The 21,024-nt window shown below is 45.0% G+C and overlaps 1 protein-coding gene across 1 annotated transcript in view; it reads left to right on the top strand.

Moving 5' to 3' along the window:
* The first annotated feature begins 3,633 nt into the window (after window positions 1-3,633).
* Window positions 3,634-21,024, top strand: part of WNT3 (Wnt family member 3) — a 50,587-nt gene continuing 33,196 nt past the window's right edge. Inside the window, exon 1 of the mRNA XM_009470425.2 lies at window positions 3,634-3,713. Within this exon, the coding sequence (XP_009468700.1) occupies window positions 3,634-3,713 (80 nt within the window). The remainder of the gene's footprint in view (window positions 3,714-21,024) is intronic.

The following is a 21,024-nucleotide window of genomic DNA, read 5'->3' as shown; positions in this document are numbered from 1 at the left end:
GCAGCCAAACCTCTAGCTTCCTCAATTTTTTTCATTTCTGGGCATATTGAAACTGGTCTATAAGAGTCAATATTGCCAAACTAGACAGACCAATATGTGATAGAAAGACCCTCAGTAAATAAAACTGTCAGTCAGCAGCACAAGGAGGTATCTATGAGTGAAATTTTGAAATTGCACTCTTTTGGATAACTGTCATTTGCTCTTAGAAATTACATTTAAAATTAATGTTTGCTGTAGAACTTATAAATATTTGTTCAGGCTAGCATGAAATATCCCCAGGATAATTTTAGCATGTACGCATCAGATTTTCATTTCACAGCAGAGAAGACTGAAAGTAAGTCTGTTCATTTCACAGGCAACATAGTCTTCATCCCTGTGAGACAGGTCATACTCCTTGGTGAGACACGCCTGCCATTTTAAGGCTTCAGGGATGTAGGCTGATACAACCGAAGACACAACTGAAACCTGTCATTGTTTTTCTACTCATTTTTCTACTCATTTCAGTTGGAGAAACTTGGAGCCAAGAGTCACTATGAGTCACATGTGAACAGGGTTAGAGACAACAAGTACTTTCTACTCACAGGATCTCACAGGCTCTCCAAGCCAAAGCAACTGTGGGCACACATGAATCAAAGTGTCTTCCCAAAAGGTAGGACACCATGAGTTCCTCATGATGCTGAGACAAACAGTCCATGATGTTCAGAGCAGTCAAAGAGAGCAATGGATGGGAGAAGTTAAAAGGTGTGGGAGGACAGGCCACTCGTGAAACTTCATCAGATACCTGTCAGAGTCTATAGAGAACTTTCCCTTGACTTCAGTTTGCTTGGGATCAAATCTTTACCAGCATGCTGTTCATCTTTCAAAACCTGTCTGTGGTCACATTAATATGATGTTGGGCAGTCACTGGGGTGTGGGTGGGTGTTTTAGCATCTCTGCTGCTTTTGTAATGCAGCACTCCCTGAGGCAACACTGAGATGTCTGCCCAGCGCACAACAGCAAATAAAGTCTCTGGGGTCTGGGTCTTAGGTCACTTTCCCCCACTTGGTTGTCTGCAGAAGCAGCACTTTGTAGCTTGTTATTGGCTTGATTTATAATTCCTAGCATCAAGAAATGGATAAAGAGCACTTTGTAATGCTCCCCAGTGTCTGATGGACAGGAAGATCCCAACCACCAAGGCCTTGATGATGGGGAAATCCTTTTTCTCTGTTGTCTGGCTGAGTGTCCACACATGGTCCAACCAACAATTTGATTCAGATTTCAAAAGCTTTCCCCAGTTGGATTTGTGCGGTGTTGGGGATTTTTTGTCCCTTTCCATGTGATATCAGTCACCTGTAGTATCTTTTGCTGTCTCTTTAACAGTTTGACATTTTAATGATGGAAATGCTTTCACTCAGTACTTTTAATCCTTATTCTGTTTGTGCAGCTCCGAAACATCCACCAACAGAGGTACAAACCTGTGTAGCAATTTAAGGTCTGCTTTTGCTAGATACTTATAGGCTCTTTAGTGGCAATTCATATACTCCATGGCTTACTTTAACCAGTAAGTTAAAAGTGCCTGTGACCATTCCCTGGCACTGGAACCAGAGAGACAGGGACACAGGACCGCCTTCATCCATCCTGCTAAACTCACTTAACCTCCAGAAGAGGTGGGTCACATCTTAAGAGTCTGTTTGGAATAGTTCCTGTTCCACATTAACCCCAAATTGTGACTAAAATTTCTTCAGGGCTGTGCAAGTTGGCCAGGTCAGGCTAAAAACATGGACAATAGAGTTCAAGGTCTGGGGAAGATTCCCAGGTAGTGTTTAATTTAGTGGAAGAGATTTAATCCACGTGTCTCCAAACACTCATTTGAAAATCATCGCTTTCTTAAACCCAAGTGATTGCGTTCATAGCTGGGTGCCAGGTAAGAGATTTGCCAGGATAAACTACACCCAATATATCCTTTGGGATTTGAAATCCCACAAGAGGAACAAGCCATGTTTAACATCTATGATGGGTCATAGACAGCTGGAAAACCCATTGGACTAAGCCTGGAGAAGCCTGGCCTCAGAGTCCTTGCAGCAGATGCAGAGACCAATGAAGAGCTAAGGCGCAGAGCGACCAGCTCATGGATGTCCTCTCTTGGAGGCATCATGGCCAGGAAACCAATTACCACTTATGAGAACAGCTCTGCACTAACTCAGTGTCCAAATACACTAAAATCTATAAGAACTGGGAATCAAGAAAGGCAGAGGCATGTGGCAGGTGCATCCCAGTAATTAGAAAGCAACAAGGAATGCATTTGTACGCAGAGCCTTAATATCAGGAGAAGGTCTATAACTTTCAAAATCATGGGATGCATTGGGCTGCCCAAGATAGGACCTTGGACCTCGGACCTCTGTTACAGCCATTGCTCTGCAATAAATTGATTTTCTGGCTACTCCTAAAGCACCTAATCTCCAGGTGGTTATACACTGGGCAGCTCGACTGCAGGCAATAGAGCTGTGATTGTTGAGTATGCTTCATGAGCAAAAGCACCTTTTTTGACTTCTCCCATTTCTTTGTCCCATTCTGTTGAGTCATCCCCTAGATCTGCTACTCTGACACAATAGCTCCAGTAAAAACAGCGTCTCTGTGCAATAACAAGGATTTTCAAGGAAAATCTTTGTTGGGTCTATTTGCAACATGCAACTTCTATAGAGAAGTGATAATGCTTATGATTTTTTTTTTTCATTACATGTGTGGTTTTTTGATAACATTTTCATCTTTTGGCATACAGAGATGTACTCCACAAGAAATTCATTAATGGGACATCTTCCCATCTGCCTGCTCCACTCTCCCCATAACATGGCATTCTTTTCTCAGTAGAAAACCAGGCTGCCACCGCTCCCCCCCTCCATCCATCCCACCCACACACTTTGAAAAAACTGGGCAGCGCAGATTTCATTTAAAGTTTATAACCAGTTCTGCCCACGTGGCTCACATCAACACTTTCAGAAGGTTATTATTCCACCTCTTTGGTGCTCCCATTAGCTCTGTCTCCTGCAAGGGTTAATGTTCACCTCCCTCTCCATCTAAAGAATAAGTTGTCTATCTCACCCCCACCGTGAGATTAAGCGCAATCACGGTCACCCTTCATCCTTACCTTGCAAAGTCTTGGCATGCCAAGCCAGAAGCAGGGTCTGTGCATCCTGGGTTTCTAAGTGAAATTAAAGAAAAAAAAAAAAAATTAAAAAATTTGAAAAAAACCCCAACACCAAAAATCTCACTGCCCCAGTAAAGTCTCTTGCAAAGAGGGTTTGTCTGTGGAAGCGAGGGCTAGGAACAAAGTTGTGGGGTGGAGGGGGAGGAGAGCATGATTGACAGCCCTGAGCTGAGACTCATCCCTTACCTTGGGCCATGCGGTCTGATTGGCTGCCTGCTGACATCCCCAAGCCCTGCACTTTTTAATAGACGCTTTTGGATGATCTACAGGGAAAAGGCTTGGAGAGGTGTGTTTCTGACAAGCCAGAAAGTCATCCGCACTACAAGGGACTTTGTTTAACTCTTTTTTTTTTTTTTTTTTTTCTGGAAGGAGGGGGATTCTTCATTTTTCGCACTTAATGTTTTTCTGAAAACTTCGCTGAGATTTTCCCCTTGCACCAGCCTGGACTAATGGATTACCACCTGCTTGGACTAATTTTATCTTTTCTCTTCAATGGCACAAAGGTCTTAGCCGGTTACCCAATTTGGTGGTAAGATTCCTTCCCCCCCTTCCCTCTTTCTATGATTGATTAATGAATTAATTAATTATTAGCTATGGGATTTGTGTGTGTGCGTGTTCCTTCCTTTTCACCCTTCGCCCTGCTGAGCTGGCCACGACTGCATGTTTGATTCTAAGCATAATTTCTTCAGATTTGATTGGTAATTAATGAAAAGTTTGGGGGTTATTTTTTAAGGGCAATGTCTAGGTTTCTCTTTGCGCAAATGGAGTCTTCCCCACCACTCTTAATTTCTCCATTTTCGTCAGTGTAGCAATAGGCATTTCTTTTAGATGTAAAAGGATGCGGTTTTATTTTCCCGTGCAATAGGAATTTTGTCTGTTGCATGACTGTGTAGCAGGTATTTTCTTCCTTTCCATTAAACTGTGATCGATCCTTTAAAAAAAATTAATTCTATTTTCTTTTTGGCTGCTGCAGTTTTTGGACTTCTTTCTCTTCTTTTGTTGTATTCTGTCATGTGAATTTAGTCCGGCAAATAAGCTGAGAACGCAAATGGCACCTGAGAAAATATTCGTTAGTAAAATTCCTCAAAGATGGATTTTGTTCTTTTTAATTATGGAAATGTCACTTATTTCCTTGCACCGACAATAAAAATAATTTTTAAAAGAATTGGTTATATCTTATAATGTGGCTGCTAAGAAACCTGAGTTACTTATTTTAAAAATAAATATGACAGTATATAAATAACTATATTAACAAAATGTAATTGGAAGCACTTTAGAACAAAAAATACAGAACAAAACATTTCAGGTCATTTAAACACAGCAGACAGCGAGTTGCATAACAGAATATTTCAGTTAATTTCTCTCTTTATCGTGTAGGATTTCTCATTGGAATATATCTTGTTAAGTTTCCGTATGTGCCAGGTAGGGGCTGTAAGCCTAATGATCTGTAGGGCAAAGAGGGATGTTGGAATTTGGTGCTACGGAGATTCTTGGGTTATTTTCGCCTTTTCAGAAAAGTCTTTTTTTTATTACTGAATTAGATCCTTTCAGTGCCAACATGGAGATGGCAAGAAGTAGGTGGGAGTGAACTTGGAAATGGACTGCCATGTCTGGGAATATTTAGAAATCAGAAGGGAAAAGCCGAATTTTTTTTTAATAATCCGCTTATTACCGTGGACTTTGAGAATGAAAATGTGCAGTTCCAGTAGAGAAAGACTGAGAATACAATGAGAAGTCCACACTCAGGAAGCATTTAAAAGCTACGCAGGTTCATGAAATGGCTAAATCACAGCATGTTTTCCTGAAGAATTAAATTATTTCCTCGCCCTGAGCGTGGCTGCCTAACTTCAGGATCTAAGCCTGGGGCAGGGGAGGCTACTGAAATATAGACAGTATCACTTTCTCCTTTTCTCCTTCATCTGGGGACTGGCGTGTCTGAACGGGGGTGCGCGGTGGGTTGTAGAACAGGCCAAAATTGCATGGCTGGATCTAAAGGCAAGAATCTGCATGGAGCAACGGTACCTTGCCGTGACATCAGCTCTCCCAGGGTCTCACCAGCTCCTGATCTGCCTCAGGCTTGATATAAATGGGGATTTACACCTGAATCAAGGAGGGATTTGACTCTCAGAGCAAGGAACCAAAATCCTCTAGACGAAAAGGTCTGTTTTTCCCCCGTGAAATGAAAATGTCCCTGTGAGCAAAATGTCTCTCCCTGTTTTCAGGAGAAGATGCTGCAGACAGGTGTCTGCCTCATGTGCTTGCCTTCTCCAAAATCCCTACAAGTTCACCCAAAATGAACAATACAGAGGACACGTAAGACAGAAACACCAGGGGCATGGCAAGGAGCATCCATGGGAAAGGAGGGAGTCAAACAAGCTATCCATAGAATTTCATTCAATAGATCCACATCTTGCATATTTTTTGGAGATTCTGGCAATACCAAAGTGCCAGAGAGTCTCTGCTGCACTGAAGGGATGTGATGAGGTGCCCCATGTAGGGTTGAGTGACTATCAAAAAACGGCATATGGTTTTAGAGTTTTCTTGAAGGCTGAGGGAGCAGAAGGGCAGAAATATCTGGGCCAGGGCTCCCCAACTGCTCAGGCAGAGACAATGCTTCCCACAACACACAAAATTAAAGATCTCCTTCAGTCCCACTGAAGGCTTTGAATACGTGCTCTGTGGAGCTGAGATCTTATGTACAGTGTGCTCTAGCATGATGTGATATATACTCTTAAAAAAAGCATCCTTTCCCAGTTGTCTTCCTGATCCTCTGATCTCTAGGCAGGCACAGAGCAGACTTTGGGGGATGAGTCCCACCTGCAGGGTTCAACACGCCCCAAAACAGGGGCAGGGAAGCAAAGATGGGGCACAGCATCAGCCCAGTCCCCTGCACTGGGCTCCTGCGCCCCTCCAGGCCAGGGTGGGTGGGAGATCGTCAGTGCTTCCTTATCCTCAGCTAAACCCATCTCTGCTAAATACGAGATCTTAAGGAAGAGTGTTCATCTTGCAGAATCCCAAGACTGCTGACGGATAGTGCCCGGTTCTGCTGGTGCAACCTTTCTGGGTATTTTTCTACTGTATAGGGAATATTTTGGCAGCAAAATCAAAACACATCATTTCTGCTTTGGGGCATAAATGGGAAAAAACTTTTATTCCTGTAGTGGGGAGGAAGTCTCTGAATGTGCACAAGGAAAAGAAGTGCAATGAGGATGGGGTCTCGGCACCTTGTAAATGGGCTTAGGGGTGGCTGGAATAATCCAGTTGCTCCACAGTGCAGTCAGACAATGCCGGCAAGCACTACATCGATGACAGTGTGGTGGAAGGGATAAAAGCAAAATGATGAAGCTGCTGAGGGTTTGCACTGAGTTGTATTTTTATTGAGGGGCCAGGGAAAGATGCTGGCCATCTGGTTATATTATCTAGAGAGAGCATAACTCAACAGCAACCCTCCAGCTTGCACTCCATCATATTAGAGGGTGGATCCTGCCCTTGGCCTCAGTGGTGAAACGTTACATGCAAGGCAGTGAGGCTCAAGCCATCAGCTCTTGGCATGGGGAGCAGTCTGGACAGACGGCATGCAAAGGGAAGGACTTTGCGGTGCAAATACAGAACTGCAGTGTCCAGGCTCGCTGGTGGCAGCGGGAAGATGGAGACACTGGGCTGCAAAACCAAGAGGCGGGTTTGCAGTCCAGCCTGTTTGATTCCTAGCAACTCCCTGACATCATCCTGTCCTCAACCAACTAGCATTTTACCAGGCAATGCCTGAGCAAGGTCCAGGGGTAGCGCAGGCTGTAGATGTAACCTTCAGTGAGCAGGGATGGTATTTTGCCATAGGTCCAACCCTTCTTCACGTGCTTCCATCCTATTACAGCAGTGAAAAGGAACAAATGGGGCACAGATGGGAAAAGGTCATCTAAATGCTGCCTGTGAGAGTGCTGACAGGAGGAGCTGAAGCCAACAAAAGCTTCCTCAGATATGTGTCCAACACTTACACTGTCTGGATTACTGCTGCTAAAAGAGAGGCAGAGAAGGAAGAGATGGAGATATGTGATGAGGCCATAGAGACCAGGACTGCTGCTCTTCCTGACCCTTCAGGGATGGCATGGATGGAAGCAAAGTCGGCCGTGGGGCATGGCTGGCACCCCAGCCCCGCAGGCAGCAGTCATGGGTCATGCCAACAGCCTTTTATGGTGCCAGCAGAAGGGATGGTGGTGACACCAATCACACCTGCAGTCATTTTTTTTAATCCCAAATACCCTAATGACAGCATGGATAATAGAACATGTCTGAGTCATTGGGGCTGGGTGATTAAGGTATGACAGACTGGTCAATGCAGTGTATAGCCAGGCTGATGGATGGGCCCAGAGCTTTTGGGTAATGTCCTGAGAGGATTTAGATGAAAATCTAGCCCATGGACAGAGCTGTGTCAGTGCAGGCCAAGAGAGAGATTGTGGCCCAGGAAAGAACTAGAAACGGCTCCTAAGATGCTAATACATGTGCAGGGGCTGAAGACAACAATCAGGGAGACAACTCCACCCATGAACTGAGAAGAAACATCAAATGCTCTCCTCTTCCACAAGCATCATTCACCAAGAAGTCTTGAAAACCTCTGGTGTGTCACTAGCCTGGAGAAAGGAGCCAGATTTGGAGTCATTGGTGTAAACAGGGAATAAAACATCCAGCCCCACTTCTCTCATCACTATTCCTCAAGACATAGTATTAATAGGTCACTGCCCATAACTGTGACTCTCACGAAGTGCACCTTCCCATGCAGCATTCGTTGGCCTCTAAGCAGATGACTTGGCAACTGGAAGAATGGCTTTGTCCATCATAAGTTATTAAATTTTACTTCTGTCCCTCAGAAATGTTTTCAGGGGAAGTTGGAGGCTTTGGCAGCTGCCTGAGGATCCCAGTGGCCTTGGGCCCCTAGGAAGAGCCAGATAGAAACTTCAAAACATGTTCTCACTGGTCCCACAGTAGCTTCCTCATTAGGAAAAACCTGTATGTGAAAACCATTTGCATGTAGATGTAGTCTGAGGTGACATGTAACTTGTCTTCTTTAGCTTTCAGTATCTCACCTTGCTGGAACGAATGGGAGACTTCATTCTCTTGGCAGTCTTGTTTTTTTCATTCTCTGAAGTTTCAAAACATTTCTATCCTGTAGTCTATGTTTTGTTATAGGCATGTGGCTCTTAAAGCTTTATTCAAAAGGAATAAAATTGCAGTGCAGCATCAGACTCTGAGAGTGGATTTCCTGATGCAAATCCAGCTGCTGTAGCACTACAAAGGAAGAAAAAGACCCCATGTGTAATTTTTATATAGCTTAAAATGCAGCCAGTTCTGGGGAAAAATGACTAAGATAATAATGAAGTTTGTCAGTGACAGAGCTGACAGCACTTACCGTGCAAGCCCAGAGGTGCTGCTCTGGCTCCTGGTCTGGCACACGAAGCCAAAGCACCTCCACCAGCAGCCTGCGCTGGCACGTGAAGCTCCGTACTGGAAGAGTTGACACATAAACCACACGTCGCCTTCTGCTGACACTGCTAGAGGGGTGTTAACACCCACCGGCAGCTGGTGGGTAGTGCCGCAGACTGCTGCCCCTAGATATGTCAAAGCTTGTCTGCCAGAGCTGGAGGTGAAGCTACCTGGGGATTGCAGGGAGGCCAGAGGTAATGAGGAGAGATGCTGGGGTAACGTGTGGCTGCTCATGGAAACAGCTGTCAGTAACTAAATGGCCACAAGCATTCAGGGTCTTGTGGTTTTAAAGGTCGTTCTTCAGCATTTTCCACAGCCAGGCACGGCCCATGGGAATCCATATCACCACCCTGCCAAATGAGATGGTTAGTCCATACCATGAAAGCAGGAGCTTTCCATGATCAAGCTGAAATTCAGATTCATTGTCTGTCCTATACAGCAAACACACATGGGCAGCCCTAATCATTACCAGAGAAGAGCTTCTGAGGAGGTACACCTTGTGAACCTCAGCATATTCCAGGTCTTGGCAGAGTGTTATCATGGCCAGGTAGCATTTCTTGTTGGTTTTCTCGCTCCCCTACATGGCAGAGTGCAGTGCAGTGGAGTCCTGAGTTTGGTAACAGCTTCAAAATGCTACTGGAACACAACAGTAAAGAGCAGTAAGAAATGTACACATTTCCCTAAATATCAGGAAGCCTCATTCCTTCAAAAACTAACCACTCATGTTTCCTGGAGTGTCCCAGCCCCAGGAATCCCCTCTGTCCTGCAGGGCCAACACAAGCCTGAAGCCAGATGAATGTAAGGAGAAGGGCTCTGACTCACATAAAGACTTAAAAGTGTTTCTGCCCTTAAGCCAGAAATCTCTGTTACCATTCTTGTAACTAAATTTAGAAGTAAATTTAAGTGGTCACAAAGAGCTTTTAAGAGGTTGTTTAATTGCAAACTGATTGCTTTTCATTTGAATCCTTCATTAAAAGCAGCATTTCACAAAGTGAAGCCCCTGCCTAAGGGACCCATGCAAGAGCACTGGAATTCCCCCCACTGGAAAGGGGGGACTTCTGGCCACCCAGCAGTTTTAGCTCAGGGCTGGCTGCAGGGTGTTGGGGATGCTGGAGGCCACCAACGAGCAAATTCACATACCAGCTATTCTACATGCTGACTTGCTTCCCCAGCTATATGTCAACACTCACCTTGATGTTGTCAGGTAGACACTTCCCACCGACACAGTTGTGTGTATGCAGGGGGGAACTGGTCATGGTGGTTACCAGTGGGAATATGAACCCACAGTTGTGCTCATCCCAAACAAAATGAAGTATGTGCTGGGGTACATTGGGAGAAGGAGTGTGGGCAGCAGATTGATGGGACCTGTCATCCTCTGCTTGGCATTTGGGGCACTTGTAATACTGTGTTGAGGAGTGCCCCCCCCTCCCCCAGCTCAAGAGCGATGTAGAGAAACTGGAGAGTAGCCAGTGGATGCTTCCAAGATGGTAAGGATCTGGGGCACATGGCTCACCAGGAAAGGTAGTGGGACCTGGGCTCGTTTAGTCTGGCCCAGAGGAGATTGAGGACTGTTGAACAGCAGCCTATGGCTTCTTGAAGGGCAAAGAACCAAATATGATAGAGCCAATCTTTTCTCTGTAGTGCCAGACAATATAGCAAAGGGCAATTGCCACAAGCTGGGACTTCAAAGGTTTGTGCTTGCATGAGGAAACCCTCCTTGCTCCAGGGTGGTGTGGCCTGGAGCCAGGTGCCCATGGAGGTAAGGCGGCTCCCTCCTTGGACATTTGCAGGACTCAACTGCACAAAGCCCTGGCCACCCTGGGCTGGTGCTGGGGACTGTCCTACTCTGAGCAGGTGCTTGAACCAGAGACCTCCAGGGATCCTCTCAGCTGCCGTTTCTGGGACTGTGATACACCCTTTGCTGAGGCCAACAGCAGTGCTACAAAAGATGCAAAGCGTTAGACAGGTCCTGGATTACTCAGTCCCCAGCATATGTCTAACGAGCAGTGGGACCTTCATTAGGACTCTGAACACAGCTAAGCAACTCTCATCCATGTGACAGCCCAAGGCTTATGATGGCAATATATAGTCCAACACACATGTGCCAAGGAGAAACCTGATGGTCACTCGTGTCACCCCTGCTATATGCTACACATCTTCTGTGTCCAGATGTGAGTCATTGCTGTGCCAACTAGGTCATGACAGGTCTTTAGCTAATGCTTTCTCACGGCATTTGTCTTGGCTCTGTTGCTCTCCAGCTCCTGCACTGCAGTCACTGCTCTACTGGGTGCGTGAGCCAAGGAGAGATGCAAGAAAGCCTTCGGCCCTTCCTCCCTGTAGGCACAGTACAGACCTGGGCAGTTTGAACCCTCAGAGGACATGACTCTGAGGTCACTAAATCACTTCTGAGTTTTAAATTACACTTTCATAATTGAGCTGACACTCTGAGGGCACTTGATTTCCACTGCTGCCCTAGAGGCCCAGTGGACACTGCCCACATACACACCAGGGCTGGTAACCAGGAGGTAGAAGGTTATCTTCCACCTGACATTGGTGATGATAGGGTCTCAGTGATGCTCATCAGGCCTTTCCACTGCCAAGTCACACAGCTGAACCTAAACTAGTGGCTGGATTTTGTATGGAAAGGCAGGAAAATATCCAAGTAGCGAGTTTTAAAGAACTAAAATGCGAACCTTAAATACGAAATAATAAAGATTAAAGAACTGTGTTGTGTATTGAAAATATGTAGATATAATGCACAGCACTTTCGGTTATCTCTGTCATGTATTAAACTGAAAAATGTCTTAATTGGATGTGTGCTACAAGTCTCAGTTTCTAAGGCTCACCAGAAGATAGGCCAGCCATCTAGAAATATACCTCATCTACTGTTCAGACACAGAAGCTGTTGGTCCATCTGCTGACAGAAATGTGAAGAAGAGTGCAGTACCCCTCTTGCATCATGAGAACCAAGCTGCCTCAATGAGTGTATGCTTCACATCTAAAAATCGCAGTCAGTTGGGTTGATGATGGTATTTGTTTAGTTATGGCTCATTGCTAACACTCTCTTAGCCTTGTAGATCCAATTTGCATGACTCGTGTTGAGCCAAAGTAGTATCTATGGCAATTTGGCTCAACTTGAGCCTGTTTTGAGATTTTTGCCAGGCCTGAGTGAAACATCCTAGGCACGTCTAGTAGGAGTCTTAGCAGCTGCTAGTTGCTGCCTTCCCACTGACCAGTGTTTGGCTGGTTTTAATATGTGACGCCATATCAAATATGGAACATTTTTGAGCATTAAAATAGAAAGAATTTTGGATTCAGAGTCCAGCCATTCAGCAATGTGGACACACCCAAAGTCCTTGATGAAAGTCAAGGCCTTTGTGCATCCAAGAAATACGTCTGAGTAGCTATTATCATTTTTACAACATTATGAAGCTCATACCAAAGGCTTTTTGCAGATTAATTTGTGGATTTTATTTGTGTCCATATGGATAGGATCATGTCTTAGGAGATATAGTCACACCTGGAAATAAAAATCCAGTAGGCTGGCATTCCTTCTTTATTTGAGCACACTCTTACTCTCAGTTTCCTAAAGGCAATGGCTCTAAATGGAGCTTGTAGTGGAAATTGTGCCCAGCCTGGCATAGCTCTAAAAGGTTATAAGGTACTTCTCAAAATAATAATCTATGGCAAGAGAACTGCAATGGGATTTGTCTCCCAGAAATGTAGGCTACTACTGTGTGCAAATCACCAAGGCACAGTCTGCTGCTGATGGAAAAATGCTACATCTCTCTAAGGTAGACCTCCAGAAAGTCTGTCGTAGGTCTGATCTTGGAAAGGATGAAATCACCTTGTCTCTTTCCTCTGTTGGCAGATGGAGCCACCCAATGACTGCAGGCTAGACACCTATTTTCCACTGCCTGTTGTTGGGATGAGACAAATCTGATGTTCACCAGCTCCTGCATATGTCCATAATCTCATTCTTCTTTTGTTCCCAATACCACTTCAGTGGATCAATCAGTCATTTTCCTAAAGGGTCTGAAATGGGAAGGATTTGTCAGGAGCTTGGCTGTGTAATTTACATATCCCCTCTATAGACAGTTATAGTTCATATTCCTTACATTACTCAAGGTTTAATTTTAGCCTTCTGTTGGAAGATGCAATCTTATTTTTTTCTAATCTGATCTGAGGTTCATTTTGTATCTACAAATGGAAGTGTTTTAATATTACTCAAGTTTGGAGGTAATATTATAGCGATACTGATTGTAATGAAAAGCTTCTGAAATAGCAAGATATCAGGCGATATTATTTAAGGTTGTTTAGGGAAAGTTTCAGCATAAAGACCACATCAGGAGTGTGACATGGTGAAAACCACATCTCAGGACCAGCCATGGGGCTCATTGTGCTCTGGTTAACACATAGTGCCTTTTTAATGCTGTCTGTGCATTGACTGTGTGCAAATTTACAGCTTTTCCTATGATAATACCTGGAAAGAAAGCTTAGGACTAGCCATATCTTGAGAGTCCCCACCTCTTCCAGTCCAGGAGCACTATGTTTCTTAATATTTACTCTGACTAGGAGTGTAGCCAGGACTCCTTCAAAATTCCAGCCTATCCCCAAAACAGAAGGTATTTGGAAACCACTGGGTAAGACAGTGGTCCTTTACAAATATATGTCGTGTCCCTTGTCTAACACATTACCCTAGCTAGAAGATTACTTTTGCCAGACCGTACATCTATCCAGCCTATTTAGTAGACAGATAGGCTAGTGCCGATGCAGGTTAGTCAAGAAAACCTCCACCATCACCTAAGAAAGAAGCTGTGAGTCATCCTTGGCTGAAAAGACTTCTACTGCACAGGCTTGAAAAATGGAATATTTACCCTGGAACAGAAATGTTGATCACCAGGACTGTTAGTGTAGTTGCTTTGCTGTCTTTGAAAATATGAAGGAACTATGCTTTGATAAGCAAATTTGCTATGATAAAGGAGACAAACTCTTTCTAATTCCTTTTCTAAAGATAGGCTTCCCAATTTGCTAATTTGTCTTTTTCACAATTCTCTCAACCTGTCTGGTTTTAATTAATCTTACAAATCTAATCAAGTCTAACTGGCACCTGTCCCAGTATTTGCACCTTTCATTTTCGAATAAGAAACGCTTTCCCTGAGCCACTCTATCATCGCATTGGCTCAGACATCCGGAGATCTTCCTCCACCTTTTCAGCAAATAGACCCTCCGAGTTTAAAACAGAAGGGGTTAGTGTTAGCTGATAAACTTTTGATTTTTTTATTCTCATCCCATTTCTATGTCTCATAGTCATCCAGTTTTCCTGCAGTTACTTTTTAGCAATTGTGAAGAGTTATAATTAAGAAATTTGCAGTCATCCTTGAGAACTGTCACAGGGGCTTTTCACATCTCCAGTGGAGTCCTAACAAGTGCCACTCAACTCCTTATTCCTTATTCTTCTCCTCCCACTGGAGATATCCGCAGCACAGGTAGCTTTGTCTTAGCTACTTGCCTTACTGACAATGGCACATTTGCAGCATGGGTTTTACTTGCAGAGGTCTAAGATGAGATGAGTGACTATTTTGCTCCTTGGACTATGGTGGCCAACCAGGACAATGGTCTCAGCTGAAATGTCTGCAGTCCATCAGATGACTCCCATCATATGCATGTACAATACAGTTGGGTCCAGACTTACCTGCAAACCTCACAAAATTATTTAATTTCTTGTAGCAGTTACTGTTTCAGCCTCCAGTCCAGATTTCAACCAATAGTACAGATATCCCATGCCTCAGCCATGCAATTCCCTCATCACTGAGCTGTTTTTCACCTGATTTCCTACTTTTTAAATTCTAACTGATTATTGCGTTGTATGTGCTCTGGCCTTATTATCTTTGGTAACAACCAAATCACCTTTAGTAAGTTTTTAATGAAATCCATCTGATTTCTGTTTGACAAGCCCTTTATGTAGTACACCAAGTTATGGTTGTCTGTATATTTTCACTTTTCATTTCACGTTGCTCATTTTTCCTGTAAATCACCTAAAAATAAGCTCTCCAGAAACAAAGATCTCCTTTGTGGATTTTGTTGAGCATGGCCTTTTGCTACTGTTTCGTTAAGTGAGACAGCTGAAAGAGTCTGGGAGCTGATGTAAGCCCTTACAAAAAGGGAGCCTTTGCCTCAAACTAAGGCAACAGTGGTGCAATGTTCAGGATCACAGTTTTGGAGACTTAAGTTGTACCAAAACCCCTGAAGGAGTCTCACCCCATGTCTGCTGGGGCCATGTCTGCAGACTTCACAGTCTTATCGTGAACAGTGGTCTCATACCTTGGGGGCAACCCTTATTCAACCTTTGATCAGATAAACGAGAGCTTGCACAAAGGCACTATGAGGAGAATTAGAAACAGCCAGACAATAGGGAGACACACTGGGGACAGCGCTATCATCTACACACTAAATGGTCTAGCGCTTGAAGTTCTTGCAAATCAGTCTTTTATACCCAGAGGACACAGACGAGTGTCCTCAGATGTTCAGAAATTATGTTACTCCATTTAGCTCTGCTGTCTATAAGCGCAGCTGTTTCCAGAGCCGAGGCAGGCGTGCATTGCTATGGTGGTTTCTCCTGCCATACCACTACTACTAATGCTACTCTACTTGCCTGCACTGCAATAACTACTTTTGTTTAGTCCAATCCAGGTAGCCTGGCTCAATACAGCGTCCATGATCTTCATGGTCTATAAGTCTTGTGTCTTTGGTGTCCAACCCTGCCTGAGTTTTAGTTGTGCTTCTCTCTTATTCCATTCAGCCCAGCAGCCCTGTAATCCAAAATCCAGAAAGCTGGACTGTGAAACATGGCTTGGAGACAGCTGGTGAGGCATGTCCATGGATTAGGTTTTGGTGGAGAAAACACTTGAGTTCGACTGTGAGCCTTGAGACCTTGGCTATTAGCTGTGTGTTGGTTTTGCTGCATGGGTGGAAAACATACATGAACTGGAAAAACAGCTTTCTGATGTGGTTTTGAATATTGTGAATTCAAGGCTTGAACAATTGGGTGTAAAAAGTCTCCACAGAGTACTGGAATGACTTACATTAAAAAACATTTCTGTAGGAAAGGATGTAGGTGTTCAAATAACACTTTGGGGTTGTGTTTTTAGCCTTTGTTTCTTGAGTCATATCAGGCTCCAGGGTATCACTAATGAATTTTCAGGAATAAGTCAACAGCCCAGTTCTGCCTGGCCTTACACATTATATCACCTAATAGAGGGTCCTCATCCCTCCGCCCAGTTGCCCAGGATGCTTTGAAGTCAGTTAAGCTCAATATAGCTGGTATCGGCCAGAAAAAAATGCCAGATCCCTAATGATTAAAAAGAAGAAATTTCTGGGCAAAATTTCTGGGCAATAATCAAATCTTTAAGAACAGATATAATTCTTCAGATTTATTCTTCTCTGTTCCTGACCAAAAACTCTAGGAGGAAAGGATATTTCCCATGACTCCAAATCAGACTATTTGTTAAAAAAGATGGAAAAGGTAATTTTTTTTACATTGGTAAGGAGTTGGCAGTAGAGTTTTGCAAGGACACACACTGTCCAACATATTGAAAAGGACTGCAGCGTGGAAACAGTGATGTGATGAATTTTGCAAATGTAACACATTTCTCAGGATGGTCCAACATAAAGGTGGCCATAGAAGACAGGAATGGATAATACTCAGTGGATAATAAAAAAGACAGATTAATTGCAAATGACTGTGCAGTAAAGCAAATTGGGAAAAGGCTCCCCAATCTGCACAACATTGCTATAGGTTAGGCCCTCTATTACAACCACCCTGGAAATGGAGTTTATTATGAACAGTTCTTTGCAGTTGGTAGTTCAGTGCTCAGCAATCAACATGTAGAACTGTACAACATGTACAAGCTTTGCACCTTGCTGCTCACTCCCTTGCCCAGATTTTTGGGAACACGTTGATTGATAGGTGATAGAAAAAGTCTGTTAGGAGCCGTTGCTGGATTTGTTCTCAAAACAAAAAATATCAGCATGTCATCATTTCAGTCCAAGGCTCATGCATCCTGAGGTCTGTTTGCATTCTGACCATTGATTTCCCAAAAATGTTATATAAAGTGAGAAAAACACACAGACAAGCAAATAGCAACAAGGAAACAGAAGTGTTGAATGGCTTCAGAGGAGGAGACAATACGTAACTTAGATTTGCAGCTTGGAGAAAGACAATTATGAGTGAATCTAATCTGGACCTTGCAGATGACGAATGATGACAACAGTGTGCCTAGGAAAATACATTTATTTCTCGGGATATAAGAACCTGTTGTGGGTTAACCCAGGTAGGCAGCTAAGCACCACACAGCTGCTCACTCCTGGCCAGGGGGATGGGGAGAGAATTGGAAGGGTAAAAGTACTCATGGGTTGAGATAAAGACAGTTTAATAGATAAAGCAAAAGCTGCATGCACAAGCAAAGCAAAATAAGGAATTCATTCAATACTTCCTATCAGCAGCCAGGAGTTTAGCAGGGCTAAAAGCAGGGCTCCATCACGTGTAACATGATGACACAGGAAGACAACCACCATAACTCCATATGTCCCTGCTTCTTCTTCCCCCAGCCTTTTGGTTAGTTGGTAATTTATCATATAGTGGGGCCTCTTCAGCATGACTCACCTCCCTTGGTGGTGCTCCACCTTCTGGCCATGGTCTAAGGTCACTTCCAGGATTCCTGGGCCATCAGGGTTTCCCATTCAAGCCCATTGTGCGATCAGAGAGATCCACTTACTCCATGTAGCGTCAGCTGCGTGATGCACAGGGGTGACCCTCCCTTTGAACGCCCAGCCCAGCACAGGCAATCGAGGTGCCAAGAGGAGCTGTGCTTCAGTACCAACTGCTTCTGAAGTGGCTCAAACCCCTTCATACACTGCTAATATCTCTTTTTCATTTGGAGGTTGTAAAGCACATTTCTCACATCTTGTCCTGTCTGGACTGGCCCAAGGGCTACCACATAAACTATCTCCTGTTTAATTTGTTTAAAGCCTTGTTGCTGCTCCCTGATGAAATTATTGGCCCTTGGGTTTAAAATTAACTGAGAGAAGTGTGTAATTAGATGGTGGAACTTGTTCCCAAGAAGCACTTTGGAGGCTACATATACCATGGGGTGAGAAGTGGCTTGGAGAAAATTACTGAGAATCACTCCAACGGTAGTCCTTAAGCATGATAGTCCAGAACTCATCTCCAACTCAGGAGATCCCACAACCCATCACTGCTGGAACCCGCATATACTGGGCAAAGCCATCTTTCACCCTTGCCTTGTTTCTCATGGTGTTTCCCTGCATAGCTGAGATTCCTTGTGAAGGAGGAGGAACACTGGCTACATTGATCTTTGGAGCAGACCCAGTGTGTCCGCTGGTTCAATATTTTATGCAATATTCATGGCAGTTTGTGTCTCACATCTTTCTAGAGCCCAGTACCCCCCTCTCTGACAGCTGCTTTGCTCTCCACGGAAAGAGGATGGCAGAGGCATAATTTTTCACCAAGACAAACCACCAAGACTAATTCTAGATCTGGTTTCCAGAAGATTCAATTCAGCCTGTCTATGTTGTATCTAACATAAAACACTTTAAGATCCAGTTCATCCAAATGAGACAGAACTAGGTGCCTTAGTCTCAGGTATACTGCCCAGGATGGGCAGAGCGAAGCTCAGTGCGAGACCATGGCACCCACTGTCTCCTCCTGGGCCAGGGTATGTCCTTTTTTGGGTAACCTCAGGCTGTTTATAGAGGCAGAATCACCCCTGTTATCTTCAGTCCTGGTCTCAGCGCACAGTGAAGGACTCTGCAAAGAGACGCAGCCCAGGCATCCATCTTAGATCACAACTTAAATAACAGGACAGCTGGGTGGATGTAGTAATTCTCATCCACGGTGTTCAACTGGATGTTCCCATAATATCCGAGCATTGGGCAGACGCTTTTCAATGCCGAAGTTGGTGGCTCACAGTGGGTGTTTTCCAGACAGCTGGCACTAACCACTTATTGAGGTTAGCCACCACCAAGGCCTCTCCAAAGTGACACCCCAAACTGGATGCATGTGGAGAGGGCTTGGCTGACCAACAGGGGATGACCAGCATCCCTGCTGGCCTGGGTGGAGAGGTCTCTTTTCCTTCCCTTCATTTCTGTGATGCTTCATTCTGGATTGAGTGTCCCATCACCCCCTTCTCCCTGGTAGGAAGTATTTCCCTCCATCCGTGCCAGCCTTGGGGAAGGAGGCAGGAAAGGAAGGAGAATCTGAGTGGTGGGTTATCCCTTTGCTGGGAATGCCTCGCGGGCAGGACTGGCAGTGGGAGGGTTGGCGAGGGGGCAGCAGCACCGACAAATGAGGTGGCCTTGGTCGCACGCAGTGCATATGCAAATCTACAGCCCTGCCAGGACTCGCCGATTTGGAGTGAGCAAGTCTCCAAACAAATTTCAGCATACCTCTCTCTCTCTCTTTGGAGGAAAGGTTTTGCAGTGCTGAAAATCTTGCTGTGTTTATTGCAGTCACAGCCTCGAAGCCTCCATTTGCATATGCAAATCATATGCATTTATGTAAATTCATGGGCGAATAATATTATCACAGTCCCTGCAGAATAGATTCTCTCCCATGGCAAATCACTTGATTGTGTTTTCTAAACTGAGAGTGACATTGCTTTGACCAGGCATTACTGAACATAACATTTATATCTGATACACGAAACAATAAAGGAGTCCAGTTCCTGGACACACACCCTTGTCAGCAACTTAATTCAGGCTGCGTTCGTTAGGAAGAGAAGCAGACTCCGGCTCCCAAGCCCTGCCCCCTCCATCCTTCCAGCATTTGCTGGCAAATAAGTCAGAGCCAAACCGTGTGCAATGCCAAGACAAAGGGGTGGAGGCAGATGCCAAATCACTTTCAAGCCCATGACAGAGCCCTGAGTCACCCAAACTGGAGCAGCTCTCCCAGAATGGGCTCATCTTACAAAAGTGCTGTTGCTGCAGCAACACTAATCCACACGCCAGTGAGCAGCGAGATAATGTAAGGGATGCAACAGCAGATTCGTTTGCTCAACGCCATGCTCAGACAAGGGGAAATTATAGTAATCTAGAGGGATCTGCTTGCTCTGTTTATGGAGCCCTTTGTTGTGGGGAGTCCTCAGGCAAAGGGCTTCTGACATTAGAGGGAACCGGTCTCAGTGCAGGCGAACGGCTCAGGTCTGATCCCGCTCTCTGCTCTTTGACTGGGGAATCCCAGAAACCAAGTGAGAGGGGGATTTGACGAAGCTCCTTTCACTGTCTGGGCTGGGAGAGGGACTTCTCCACAAGGCCACTTGAGACCCTAAGGTCTCAGCTGGACCATGCATCACGCCCAGTCTGGTCTGAGGAGCTTGCAGGTCCTGTCCCCAGTTCCTCCCTAGCAATCGCTCATGTCACCAGCAGGCTTCAAGGCCATCAGTGCTGCAGCAGTGACCCCTCTCTGCACACCCCTCCTGTCCTGCTCTGCTCCGGGGGCTGCCTTGCTCCCGCACTGCAGTAAGGAAGGTGCTTCTAGGGCCAGGCAGGCAGCGTGGTCACCACCACCAAAGCCTGGTGAGTGGGGTAATATGAAAAATATATGCAAATGTGAACTTTGGCTGATTGGGTCAGTTGATGAAAAATCTCAGGAAGTTATAAAGATTTGGGGTGGGCTAATTGTGCCTCTTGCTGCCCACTCACTCCCCCCATGGTCAAGCAGGTGGGGAAAGCCAATTGTCACACCAGTGGGGCTGGAATTGGCCTTTGCCAGGGCTCAGACTTGCCCAGCTCCGAAAGCAGAATTAGGTCTAGGGAGCAAGCAGCCGTCACCCAACAATAAGGAAAAAGGCCTACAAGAACAGAGAGTGGCTGGCGATGTGTTAGTGTGGAAGCGTTGAGCATGATGGATGCGGAGGTCAGGATCATGCACAAAGAGACTGGCTTCAAGGGAGTAAAGGCAATATGGAGACTGCAAAGAGGGCTGACAGTAGCAAAGGACATGGGGCCAGGCTGTCCATTCAAGGACATGGGCAGGAGAGCTGAGGATAAAGCACGTCAAATGACTCAGGAGAGAAAAACAGAGCTGGGGAGACAGTTGGAGCTTCTTAAAGGGAGGGGACATGGCTCATGACACAAACAGCAAGAAATGCATGAAGAAGGTGGTAGAAAAAGAAACCGTTCAGTACCTGGAATAGGGCTTGGAAACAGGAGGAGGGGGAGGGATGGTTGGGAACAGAAAAGCAGAGGTGTGGGTGACATGAGAAGAGGAGGGATAGTTAAGATTACAGTAGGAGGCAAGAGGGTTGCGATGACTTAAAGGGAAGGAGGAAGGTCCAGGGGTAGGA

This window comes from Nipponia nippon, unplaced genomic scaffold (genome assembly GCF_047370975.1).
Source record: "Nipponia nippon isolate SJK-2023a ecotype South Korea unplaced genomic scaffold, ASM4737097v1 scaffold_32, whole genome shotgun sequence".
Lineage (NCBI taxonomy): Eukaryota > Metazoa > Chordata > Aves > Pelecaniformes > Threskiornithidae > Nipponia > Nipponia nippon.
The sequence above is the reverse complement of the archived record's forward strand: the minus strand, read 5'-3'. Positions and strand labels throughout refer to the sequence as shown.